Source organism: Spinacia oleracea, chromosome 5 (assembly GCF_020520425.1).
Source record: "Spinacia oleracea cultivar Varoflay chromosome 5, BTI_SOV_V1, whole genome shotgun sequence".
Taxonomy (NCBI): Eukaryota; Viridiplantae; Streptophyta; class Magnoliopsida; order Caryophyllales; family Amaranthaceae; genus Spinacia; species Spinacia oleracea.
The window spans coordinates 12175519-12188473 of record NC_079491.1 but is presented as its reverse complement, the minus strand read 5'-3'; the positions used below and the strand labels follow the sequence as shown (position 1 = coordinate 12188473).

The 12955-nt window shown below is 36.2% G+C and overlaps 3 protein-coding genes across 4 annotated transcripts; 2 read left to right on the top strand and 1 right to left on the bottom strand.

Moving 5' to 3' along the window:
- Positions 1–2298: 2298 nt before the first annotated feature.
- On the top strand, positions 2299–4227 carry LOC130461317 (uncharacterized). The gene is made up of 2 exons (XM_056829364.1): positions 2299–2434; positions 2625–4227. Exon 2 carries the CDS (start codon positions 2626–2628, stop codon positions 4225–4227), a length of 1602 nt encoding a protein of 533 aa, XP_056685342.1. The 5' UTR covers positions 2299–2434; position 2625.
- A 110-nt stretch (positions 4228–4337) lies between these two features.
- On the top strand, positions 4338–8337 carry LOC110789844 (uncharacterized). 2 transcript variants are annotated; one of them, XM_056830257.1, is made up of 6 exons: positions 4338–4487; positions 4556–4643; positions 5005–5070; positions 6092–6982; positions 7086–7434; positions 7559–8337. In XM_056830257.1, the coding sequence occupies exons 4-6, from the start codon at positions 6263–6265 to the stop codon at positions 8215–8217; spliced, it is 1728 nt and encodes a 575-aa protein (XP_056686235.1). In that variant the 5' UTR covers positions 4338–4487; positions 4556–4643; positions 5005–5070; positions 6092–6262; the 3' UTR covers positions 8218–8337. The 2 variants fall into 2 exon arrangements, with proteins under 2 accessions (XP_056686235.1, XP_056686236.1); XM_056830258.1 differs by lacking the exon at positions 4556–4643.
- Positions 8338–10986: 2649 nt separating this feature from the next.
- Positions 10987–12955, bottom strand: LOC110789843 (putative germin-like protein 2-1). Its single transcript, XM_021994541.2, has 2 exons — positions 12672–12955; positions 10987–11783 (listed from the first exon to the last, which is right to left on the bottom strand). Exons 1-2 carry the CDS (start codon positions 12820–12822, stop codon positions 11194–11196), a joined length of 741 nt encoding a protein of 246 aa, XP_021850233.1. The 5' UTR covers positions 12823–12955; the 3' UTR covers positions 10987–11193.

Below are 12955 nucleotides of genomic sequence, written 5' to 3'. Positions count from 1 at the left end.
GATTCTGCAATTGTAAGTTGGATTTGATTGTTGTAACAGGTTGAGCAACTTGTTTCTCACCGAATTTCAGAGAATTGTCTCACTTTTAATGTAATTTGATTCAAAATGAGTAATATCAGTTGATGTTTACATGTAAGCAGTTAGTTAAGTAATAAGTCAAGTCTAAATTTGCTTAAATACATACGGGGGACAGTCAAACGAAAATAATTAAGACATCAAAGTAATAAGTCAAGTATGTCTTAATTATTTTCGTTTGACTGTCCCCCGTATTGCACGAAGATTGATAAAAAGAAATCATGATTATGACGTATACTAAATCATGATTAAGATGTACAGATTTAATTTGAATCTGAAAATGATTGCCAATCCTAATTGTTGTGCCGGCTGCCTTCAAGCTCAAAGACAATATTTACCAAATTATAAGTCAAGCCATGCAAAATTGATCATCTCTAGACATATGTACCATGTACGTGGTATGAACTATATATGAGTTCATGCATGATTATCCATTACTAGCTTAGTTTCCTTGCGAATTCTTTACTTCCATATATATTGAGTTTGTTTGATAATTAGAGGATACATGTTTGGTGGTTTGACTAGTTGTTCGCTGTTATATATTTGTTGACCAGATGGTGCAGTTAGAGGGTTGGAGTTTGTTCTTCCATGATTGTGATAATTGCATATCATTAAGATGTACGTAGAGTAGCTTTTGAAGGGGCGAGTATGTGGTGTAGCCTTGATTTTGGGTTGGTGATGAACTGATGATGATGAAAGACGATGAAAATGGTTCCTTTGTAATAAAGAAAAATGTAAAAAAAAGGGAACAAAAATTAGACTTAATTTTAGCGGAAAATGGTCATTGAGGACATGTTGTGCATTTTTAAAAAATCTCAGGGGTTCTTGGTGCATTTATGAAACTTGAAGATTTTTTTTTAACATTTCATTCACCTTAAGGGCATTTAATGAAAAAACTGATAATTTTTTTATGTTTTGTTTCTCAAGATTTAAAATGAGGCATCGGATAATAAAACAATTACTTGATTATAAAATGATGGCCTTACTCAAATTACATGACAGATTGATAGAAATGAACACAAATAAGAAATACAAATCACTATCCCAAACAAGGTTAAACAGATGATATGACAGATTGATAGAAATAAAGCCTTATTTTTTTGACATAAGCTTAAAGAAATAAACTAAGGAACATTTTTTAAGTTAAAGTAACTTCTTTGGCGAGGTAATTATGAGCTCTCTGCACTATTAAACGATCCACCTTGTGTATACTATACCACTAAAATATTTTCCCAAGCCGTTTAATCTCTGCAACAATGTAGAGTAAATGGACGACAATCGATTCTTGCTTTATCACCATCTTAACGAGCGATTGAGAATCAATAAGGATTGTAACCTTATCAAGATTTTTCTGCACAACCTAACGTAACCCATATAAATAAGCCAGTGATTTTGAATGCAAAGCAGAATATGTCGTTCCTGAAAAAGCTTCACCAAGGATCATGGGGACGTTATGTTGTTGCCCCTCCCGGCCAATACCATCCCATTCTTGCATTGCTGGTACGAGCATGCCAAGACCCATCAACTAGAATCAAATCCGTTGCACTTTCTGCATCCGTGTCCGCATTAATAACTCTACATAAACCTTGTGGATAAGTCAAAATGATCTATGGAGGATGAAGGAATTGAAACTCAATGAATGATCTTTACCTTTCTTCAGAAATGCCACATTGCAATGTTGATCGATCTCCTCCTTAATGATGGCCAGAACTGTAGTGATATTAGTTGTCTCACCTCTGAAAATTCTATTATTCTTGGCATTCACATTGCCCATATCGTGCTACAAAAATAAACCGTCATATGACTATTTCTCCCATCATGACAGTTGAAAATTTCGGATATAAAATCCTTTGAACCGATTTTTGGGCATCCATTCATATATTAAACGGTTTTTTCATGAAATGCCCCCGAGGTTTTAAAAAACGCACCAAATACCCTCGCCTGTTTCGATTCACATAATATACCCCTATTTATCCGTACTGTTCATGACATGCACCTGTCAGCTAACGCCGTTAGTCTGCCGTTAGTGGTGTTTTACTTATTTGCCCTTAATTTTGGTTTAGCGCCATTGACTTCCTTCACTTTCACAGAAAGACCAAAAAAAAAAAAATCGTTCACATTTTTCTCTTTCTCTCTCCTCTCCCCTGTTCTTCTTCAAGCTCTAATCCTACTCAAACCCTAGAAATTCTGGGTAGATCTTCAATATTTTTGTGAGTTTTTCTGCGCACCTTAAAGGCGAGTTCGTGGGTTGTGATTTTGCTTCAATCGCGACAAAAAAGGGAGAAACTTGAGGCGATTTCCAGCTGAGTTAGTGTTGAAGAGGAAACGGGAATTTTAAAGTTGGTTAGTCTACTTCCAGGTAATAATCTCTTCTCCTCTGTTTAATTTTGCTGGTAAACTTGTTTTTTTTTCACGAAATCGATTAGGGTTAGGGTTTGTGAAATTGTCAGTTTTTTTTTTTAAAATTGCGCAAATTTCTTGTTGGTTATTGGTCAATTGTGGTTGTTGGAATGAAAATTGATGTTAGTTTCATTATTTTTTCCCTTTAGGATGAGTGCTATTTGGTTGTTACTACGTTATGGGTCACATAGTTTTGATATTAGAGTGGGAGACATGGAAAAATATCGTTTGTTGAAGTTGTTTCTTGATATCTTTGAGGAATCAGTTAAGCAAGATGTTTTTTTGCCTAGTACCTTTAGCTTGTATGTTGAGGGTCCTTGTGGTAAGGTTGAATTGAATGATGATAAGACTTTAAGGCTTATGTGGGGATGGAATTGGGGTAAAGACACTGCTGAAATTTGGGTTGAGGGAACAGATAAACCAGGATTGGTGTTTAGGAATGCTGTTGCAACAATTGAGAATCATAGAAAGGAAAAAGAGAGACAACTTAAGGAGAGACAAGAGGAACTGTTGAGGGCTCAAAGAGAGGAGGAAGAGGCAATGAGGAAACAACAGGAAAGGGAGGACATTTTGAGGGAAATACAGGAACAAATGGAGTACACTGTGGCTATGGAGGTCCCTGTTGTTGATTGTGAGGACATGAAGGTTGAGTATGTGAGAGTCATTAGCAAAGATGATGCTGATGAGGTGTTTCCAGGTTGCTCTCAACCACAACAAACACAAGAATCCCCAAAGAAACAACCCACCCCACCCAAACACACAAATCATGTTGCTTCTAAGTCAAAAGGCAAGGATAAGCCTGCTTCTAAGAAACTAACCCCCAAAAGGAAGGCATCAGCTAAACAACCCACCCCTCAGAAACAACCCACCCCACCTAAACAACCCACCAAACAACCTACACCACCACCCCCACCACCCCCACCACAGAAAGAACCCACCCAACCAAAACAACAACAACACACACCACCACCAGAACATCCCACCTCTCCACCACAACATCACACCCCTCCACCACCACCACAAAATCCCACTCCACCACAGAACAACCAAACTGATGAGCCTAACAATCAAGCACCACCTGATCAAGCTCAGCCAGTGAAAAAGAAGGGGGGCAGAGCTAGACCTGAGGGGTTTAGGGTTAACAAAGTCACTGCTAAGAAGGCTGGAACTTGGGTTTCCAAGGGAAAGGGAAAAGGGAGAAAGGGTACAGGAAGGTCTAAGACACCAGGGGTTTTTGCTGATGTTGGTGAGATATGTTCAGAAGAGGAGAGTGAGGATTCTGATTATGAGGAATCAGATTCTGAACAAGAGGATGTTATGAATGATTGGATTGATTCTGATGTTGATGATGAGGTGATTCCTGATGATATTCCTGATTTGGGGTTTGAGGATTGTCTAAATGGTTCCTCAAAGATGGACAAGGCCTATAAAAATGGTAAAATATGGACTGATCAACCATATGGGTCCATTAAGTTAGAACCCTGGTTGATCTTTCATGATAAGGCCACATTTCTTGAAGTGTTGAGAAGTTACTGCATACAGGAGGGGTTTGGGCTTAGTGTTGAGAGGGCTGACAATATGAGGTACACAGCAGTGTGTGCAGTGGAGTCATGTGACTGGAGGATACATGCCAGTAGGTTGTTTGACAATGTTAGCTGGGCCATTAAGGTGATCAGTGGGTCCCACAGAACTTGTGGGAGGCTTGAGGAGAATCCAGTTGTAATATCCCGAACTTTCGGGTATTTTTTTTAATAAACTATTTTGGTAACTTAAGATAATTTTACAATTTTAAAATAAAAGTTTTAATGAGTTTTAAAAAAAAAAAGTATTTTTAGATTGTTTTATAAAGGTTCTGAAATTTAGTCTCCTAATTAAACCCTAATCACCGTATGTTATATATACTCCCACAAACCTCAAAATTCATGCCGTGTAAATTGACTACTATAATAAACTCTTGCCCTCTCGCACCTCTGCCGTCATCAAGGACATCTCTTAATTTCCTCCATCTCCTGGTAAGTTATCTCCCTCAACCTTGATTTTGGCACAAATTACCAATTCATCTCCCGCTTGTACTATGCAGGTGCATCTTTTGTTTCTCCTGTTGCAATTCACTCGCTGGCTAGTTTAAATAGAGCTGAGTTTGACCTTCCCCTCTTATTTTCATGTCGGTAATGCTCAAATTACTAGGATATGGATTCTTATCTACATTATGCCTTGTTTGACTAAATAAACTAATAATAATAAGTAAATAAAACCTTCTTGATTTCGTTAGGTTGGATGTAGCAGCAGCTTTTAGGCCATTGATTTCTTGCTAATGACCTGCTTGTTTTATTTTAATTGATCTCATGATTAAAAGGCACTAACTTGGTTTTATAAAAGAATTTTACTATCTATAGTGTTGTGGGCATATCAGTGAAATGGATTTTGGAGTAACCTCTACGAAGTACTAATTTGCGAGAGCTAGCATAGGTAGTATTCCTAACTAATGGATTAATATACTGATTAAGGCTTGTTATTATTTATTTGTAGACGGGGATTACTAGGTGGTTCTTCCGAATTAAGATTCCGTACCTTGAGAAATCAGGCGCGTTAAAGGTAATTTTCAATGTCCATCGTCTTTAGGTCCCGTTAAGTAAAATATTTTGGACATATATATGTGTTATTATGTGATAGGGAGATTAAGGGTTGTGTATGTGAACTATGTGATTTGAATTTATGGGCATGTATGAAGTTAGTAATATTATGTAAATATTATTTGCACTACTACCGTTACTTTACGAAACAACATCTTTTGTTTATATTTGTTGAGATTATACGAAGTGGAGTATAGTATCAGATAACGGGAAACTAGTATGGGACTATTGTTAATATTGTTTAATGACTACGTAGCACATTACATTGAACTATTAAGTTGTGAATTGCAATATTGGAGTAAAGTGATATAATTGTGATGATAGTGAATTAAGGCTGCGTATTGGATATTTCCAATATGAGGATGTAAATTGGTTGATCTTACTGAGCTATTTGATATGATAAGCACTAGCTAAAATGTACAATCTCTTACGTGGTAATGATGGGCTAATTGTGTTGGTTGATTATATTTTTGAATCTTATTAAAATACTAACGACCTAAATTGTAATCTTCGAGGGAATAGCCCGTAAGGGTTTGGAACAGGTTGCCCTTCTAGATGTTGTTCTATCGGTGCACTTCAGTGGAGACCCGGTAGGCTTCTAGTAGGTTTCTATTATTCTGTATTAAACTTTCTGCTTAGTCTTCCTCCTAATTCTATTGGTGCGCGGTCGCGGAGACCCATAGTTAATTAGTGAGGGGTGTGCACACTAGGGACATTCTGTACTCATCTTACTTTGGCCATTCTCAAGGGTTACGCGCGACCCTTAGCGTTCTTTTTCCCTCACTTAATTAATATTGATCTTTATGTGATAAGTTTAATAATGGAGTTATTAAATTGGTACTTGTTGTTTAATTGTCTATTTTATGTACTCAAAATGTTTTCAAACTAAAATTATTTATTTTACGGGATGGAGTTGGAATTACTCAGTTTATCTGATTTTTGGGAGTTCGTCTCTCTTGTCTCTTTTCTATTTATTTTTGCAGGTTGGTAAAAGTACTTGGCTACGAGTGAGGAGACGCTTAGAATAACCACCTAGTCAAGAGACAATTTCTATTTCAGTTTAAGTTTAAGTTGGTTTTTGTTATTCATTTTATGGGAATTGGTTGTAGTTTTTATGGGGCACCTTTTAGACCACTTAGTTAATTTTGACTTTAATGATTTTAAATTGTTTTGTTGCTTTGCATTTATTTTCTATGGAGAATAAATGTAGCAGTGACACTCCCAAGGTTTGGACGATTGTTTTACGATATAAAAACAGGGTTTTTGATTATATAAAAGGTCCAAATTTTGGGGGTGTTACACCAGTGGTGACCTCTGAGTGGTTGTGTAAGCATATGTTGGGGGAAATAGAGGCAAATCCAGAGATTCCAGTGGAGACATTGAGGAGGTATGCACAGGAGAAGTTTCAGTTGAGGGTGAAAAAGAGGCTATTGTACAAGGTCAGGAGTATGGCAAAGGGAAAGCTGCATGGTGGTTGGGCTGAAGCATATGAGCTGTTGCCTAGATATGCTGAGATGATTAAGCAAACAAACCCAGGGAGTCATGCACTTATAACATGGGGGGCCAGTAGTGGGGATGTGAACCCAAAATTCAGAGCTTGCTTCTTCTCATTTGCTGCACAAGTCAGGGGGTTTCTAAGGGGTTGTAGGCCCATAATTGGAATAGATGGGGCTCATTTAAGTGGTTTCTACAAGGGCATTCTACTGACAGCAGTTGGCATAGATGGGAACAATGAAATTTTTGTTCTTGCCTATGGGATAGTAGACACTGAGAGTTGTGACAGTTGGACCTACTTCATGAGATGTTTGAGGCAAATGTTTGAGCAGGAGGGTTGCAACAGAGATGATTGGACCTTCATCAGTGATAGGATGAAGGTATGTGTACTGATCTGATATTTACTCTTTTCTGATCTTTACTTTTTCTTATGTTTATGTTTCTATATTAATGAACCTGTTTTTGTTGTTTGCTGATGTGTAGGGTGTTGAGTTGGCAGTTAGAGAAACTTTTCCTAGAGCAACTAGGAGAGTTTGCTGCCAACACCTTTACATGAATTGTAAGAACAATGGCTTCAGTGGATCTGCATTCCACAAGCTCTTTTGGATAGCTGCTAATGCATACAATGAGTATGTGTTTGGTAAGGCCATGGAAAAGATCAGTGAGTACAATGCAAATGCCACTGCATACTTGAACAGCTGCATTGAGCAGTGGTCTAGGCATAAGTTTGACTCTACTGTTTGTTGTGATCACAACACAACAAACTTTGTGGAGTCATTCAATGCATGCACAAAGCCCTTCAGAGACATGCCTGTCTTCTCATTATTGGAAGGTATAACTCTTCTAATCATATTCATGCATAATATTACCCCTGAACTTATTGTTTGTTGTTTAATCATATTCATGCATAATATACCCCTGAACTTGTTGTTTGTTGTTTAATGTCTGGTGTACAGCAATCAGAAGTTGGTGTATGCAGAGGGTGGGGGCTAGATTTGACAAGGCAGTTGACATGGAGGAAGGTCAGCTCACTGCATATGCATTGAAAGAGTTAGAGGAGAGGACAGCTGAGTCCAGGTTATGTTATGCCACAGCATGTGGAGGGGGTGAATTTGAGGTTAGGGATGGACATGTCAACTTTCCAATTAGGCTTGCAACAAGAAGTTGTGCCTGTGGGAAGTGGCAGATCTGTGGAATCCCCTGCAAGCATGCACTGAGGGTCATATATGACCAAAGGATGAACCCCCATGATTTCATATCCCCATGGTTCAAGGCTGCTGCATACAAGCTAACCTATGCAGAACATATTCATCCTATGGCAGATCCATCTCAGTGGCCTGACTTTGGCCTTCCTTCCATTCAGCCTCCAACCATCAAAAGACCATCTGGCAGACCTGCTAAGAAGAGAAAGAGAGGGGCAAATGAACCAAAGAAAGGGAAGAGGAACACAAATGTGAAATGTGGAAAGTGTAGAGAGTTTGGTCACAACTCAAGAACATGCAAGAGTGGAGGAACAAGTGCCACTGGACCAAGCACTTCAAAGAGTGGTGCAGCAGGAGCAAGTACATCAAATGGGGGACCAAACACAAGGAAGAGGTCAAAGGCAGCTGCATAGTCACCTCAGTTGGCTATATTTTGTGAATTGTAGTGCACAAAGCTAAACTAACTTAGTCAAATCAGTTTAGTCAGAATCAGTTTAGTTAGAATCAGTTTTTGGGAACAGTTGTGCAGAGATCATTTTTTGGAAACTGTGAAATGCTTAGAACACCTCTTTTTGTGCAGTTCAGTGGTGTTTGTCCACTTAAAGTTCAGTTTATGTAAATCTTATTTGCTTGAACAAGTATTTATGGAACAAAGTCTCTTTATTTCATGAAATTTGTTACAACTTTACTTCATTGCTATCCAAATCAGAAATGCAAACATTAATACACCAATTTTTATTGCAAAATTGATTTGCTGTTTCTGTTGTTTGATCTTCTTCTTCAATAGCTTCAACTCTTCATGCATTCCCCTGCTCTGTTCTTGCATTCCCCAGCTTTGTTCTTGCATTCCCCTGTTTTCATCATCTCTGTTTCCCTTGCTCTGAACTTCATCACTTGTGTGCTCAAGAAAACCTTTGCACCATTTGAAATTATCACAAGGATCACACTTGTAGTAAAGCTTTTGCGGATTTTTTGCCGTTTCCGAGCTCCTAATTGCAAATCTTCTCCCGCAATAGCAATTTTTATTAGGAACTCTAATGTATGCTAAATTTGGGATGGAAAAAGATTCGGTTTTTGAATGAGAGCTCATGGCTAATTTGGAGAGGGGAAAGTATGCAAGTGAGGTGAACACTAGTAGCATTTATAGGCAGCAAGAACATAACGGCTATATTTTGCTTCCTAGGTTTAAAAACTAGCCGTTAAATTCAAATTCCTGCAATTTGGGTATATAGTGCAACTTAATTTTAAAGTAGGTGTATATTATGCATTAAGTTTATAAAAAGGGGTATACTGTGAATTATAAACACGAATTAACGGAGGACTAACGGAAGGTCAGTTAAGGGGTATTTGGTGCAAACTTGGAAAAAAATAGGGGTATATTATGTGAATCGAAACAGGCGAGGGTATTTGGTGCGTTTTTTAAAACCTCAGGGGCATTTCATGAAAAAACCGTATATTAAATTGAGATGAGCTACGCGGGGCATTGGGCTTGATGTGCTTATTAATCAAAGAATAGAACTTAGCATGCATGTGATACACGCACATATTTAAAATATAAACTAGTGTTTTGCCAGCGAGACATCGGGTTGCTACTTTAAATAATATATGTATGTTTGACTTTTTTTTTTTAAAAAAAAAAAACTTGCGTAAAAGAAACTTGTTTTATGTGTCGCAAATGGGAAAAAAAAATAATCAAAAACCATAAAATTATAGTTGCTAAGTTATTTAATTAAAAAATTTAAAGTGTCTTACATAATTATTGCATCGTGATAAGATTAGTAAAATTAATCCCTCATCTTTTAAGTTAAGTATACTTATATAGAGTAATAAAGCACAACAAATATTTAGCTAAGTTGGTAAGACTTATCATTTATGTATTTGTTGGTTACAAGTTCAAATCTTTGTATTAACACATTTTTGTTGTAATGATACTTGCTAAATATGTGATGTGGCATAGTTGTAGTGCTAAAATAGGGTGAATTGTGGCACGTATACTTTGCTATAAACGCTTTTTAATATATTAGTATAGATATGTTACTTAGAGTTAATGTTTTCCATATATTAATATAACTTACTTTATTTCGTATTTAATAGGATTTTATCAAATGACGGTTTTGGGATAATTGTCAGTTGGTTTCGTATATATATATATATACTTATTATAAAATAGTCTCGAAAAGATATGTTCATTGAGAATGGCCGAATTTGTTATATTCCATTTATATGATTAGCGAATTTTGAGGTATATATTAAATTTGATTCCCTTCTACAATATATTGGGAATTAATATTATCCTAAGGACAAAGATTAATTAACTCGTTCTAATTTATTTTATGTAACTCTTCATTATTGTAATTTAAAACATACAGTTAAATGACTACATAATATAATACTAATATACTGAAACAGAACTTGTACTAGCTAATACTCCCTCCGTCCCTTAATACTCACACCGGTTTGACCGGTGCGGAGTTTAAGACAATTGAATCGACTTATTAATTTAATGGGTGTTAGTTGATAGTGGAGTATTTTTTTAATATAGTTAGTGGGAAATGTGTAAGGGGTGGAGAGTGGTGAGTGGCACAAATTATTAGGTACACCCGGTTGTATGTAGCTCTACATGCAACCGGATCGTTTTGTATTTTCTAATCCCTCAAAAAAAGCACATTTTTCAGTTTAAAAGCACATTTTCAGTTTAAAATCACATTTTTACAATTTTAATGCACATTTGTTTTTCAAATATTATGATATTGAATATCTTCTTCCAATTGGGAAAAAAACCTAAACTTAAAAGGTGAGCAACCAACATCAGTTTACATATCCTCTCAAATTCTTCGCGTCGTATGTTCTTTTGTACTAACGATGTGTTATTTTGAAATGTATCTGCTTTTAAGGTATAAAAAATGTACTTTAACCTGTAAAAATGTGCTTTAAACTATAAAATTGTGCTTTTTGAGGGGTTAAAAATCATAACTACCCGGGTGCATATAGAGCTACATACAACCGGGTGTACCATTTACCAATTGGGTGAGTGGGGGATGTGAATTTTTAAATAATTTTTTGTAGGGAGTAGGGGTGTAGGTGAGTTAGTAGGTAAGTATAAGAAATGATATAATATTGGTAAAAAATTTCATTTATAGAAGCGGTGCAAGTAATAAGGGACGACCCGAAAAGAAAAGCGGTGCAAATATAACGGCGGAGGGAGTATAATTCATTTATTACAAATACCGTTACAATCAATTAAAAATATAGAAAATAAACCACAACTACTAAAATACATTATTCATATAGAAATATGGATCGCAAATAAAATACACTAGTGCGTAGTACTATTTTGATTCTTGACCATACATTTGTTCATTATTAGCTATAGTATGTAGAATCAGAAATTAAGTTTGAGATAAAAGTTTCAAGATCGATCTCCCGGTGTTGACTGATATGTTTTCTGCGGAGAATTGGGAGCGAAGTTGCTCGATCACCATCTCGTCCACCTGAAACCCCTTGGTAAGGACATCGTCTAGAATACGTGGGGTAGTCGCAAACACACTATCAGCGACATTGACTCGCCCTGGATTTTGGCTCCCAAATGAGGCATAAGCCAAAGCGTTTGTCTTACCAAGATTTAATTGGAAATGGATTAGACTTTGTGGGAACACAATAACATCACCCTTCTTAAGTATCGTGTCATATAGCTTGTAACTGGAGGTCACAAAGCCAGCATACATAGTTCCCTCCACCACGGCAAAAATCTCCGAGCCACGAGGATGCAAGTGAGGGGTATTTAGGCCATAGGGTGCAAAGTCTACCCGAGCCATGGCCACCCCTTGTGTGTTGACACCTGGAAATTGGTTTATGTCGACTAGTGTCGCATTTGCTCCCTGAGCGTTGTTTGTGTCTCCAGGTATGTTAAACCTTTTATACAAGAAATCATTTACTGTCACGTCATTTGGGTTCTTGCAAAGCCTCCCATTAACAACCACTGCAAAATATTCATTTAAAATAAATATTAAGTACCAATTAACGAATGGTTTAGTATAAGCAAAAACATTAGTGAGTATCTTATTTGATTTGTTTTTATATAGATACTGGTTGTTGGATCGTGCGCTAGCGCGCACGATCCCCCAAGGTATACAAAATTATTTTTGTAAAAATATTACTTAAAAGCTAGGAACTTACAATTTATGGTAAATGATAGAAATGATATGTTAAAGTTAGATGTTGAATTTACATGTAACAGGAAATAGAAACCATATGCGTTTTAATTGATAGTTCAAAGGTACAATATATAGGAAATTATACACAAAAAAAACAATACATTTTGTATAGCAATGGAAGGGTGAAACCGTAAATGCTCTATTGTTAAGAATAAGACAAAATAAAACAAAGAAGGAAATGAGGAGCATGCACGTAAATGCACTATTGGGTGAATAGTAGTCAAAATATGAAGCTTTATAAGTGTTAGGATTTAAGACATACACTTAATGATTTGTTTAGAAAATTAATACTCAAATCAAGATATCGATGATCAAAATAAATGAAATAGTTTAAAAGGTACAAAATCTACTGTACAATTGGGTTTACTTGTACAGTTGTGCTCTACGTTAGGTGCACCAATAAGTAACGTGCCTTTCTCTTATTTAATGATTTGTAGTGTTTGCCTAACTAGCAAGAGGAGAAGAGAAAGAACTATTCTCCAAAGCTTATGCTCATTCTAATTTTATTTTATTTTAAATAAGATAAAAATTATTCTTTGATGAACCTAGTTTTAGGTGCACAGCAGAGTCACTTAAAGGAAAATAGATAAATGATACAAAGTAATATTTTTAGAAACAGAAAAAGTACGTAAACGAGAAAATTAATATTATACCTGCAGAATTAGGATCATTAACACCTACACAAAAATCCTGTAGAGGTGTAGGATCGGAAGCATTGGCCACGTAAAACATCGTAAAAAAGACAGCCATGATAAAAGTAGTCATGATCAATTTTGGTATGTTACCTCCTTTAGTATTCACCATATTAAGCGAGACAAGTAATGTACAAGTTTACTATGAATTGCTTAATTTATAATTCTATTTCGAATTTGTTTATCTAATGTGTTTCCCACTTCAGAATAATATATAACTCAGATTTATATTTTGTGAAGAACTA

Excerpts from the sequence above, each read along its gene's own strand:
- LOC110789843 (XM_021994541.2), bottom strand. The coding sequence starts at position 12,822 with ATGGTGAATACTAAAGGAGGTAACATACCAAAATTGATCATGACTACT. Across the intron at positions 11,784-12,671 it reads TAATGATCCTAATTCTGCAG|TGGTTGTTAATGGGAGGCTT; the intron begins GTATAATATTAA and ends AATATTTTGCAG.
- LOC130461317 (XM_056829364.1), top strand. The coding sequence starts at position 2,626 with ATGAGTGCTATTTGGTTGTTACTACGTTATGGGTCACATAGTTTTGAT.
- LOC110789844 (XM_056830258.1), top strand. The coding sequence starts at position 6,263 with ATGATTTTAAATTGTTTTGTTGCTTTGCATTTATTTTCTATGGAGAAT. Across the intron at positions 6,983-7,085 it reads TCATCAGTGATAGGATGAAG|GGTGTTGAGTTGGCAGTTAG; the intron begins GTATGTGTACTG and ends GCTGATGTGTAG. Across the intron at positions 7,435-7,558 it reads TGTCTTCTCATTATTGGAAG|CAATCAGAAGTTGGTGTATG; the intron begins GTATAACTCTTC and ends TCTGGTGTACAG.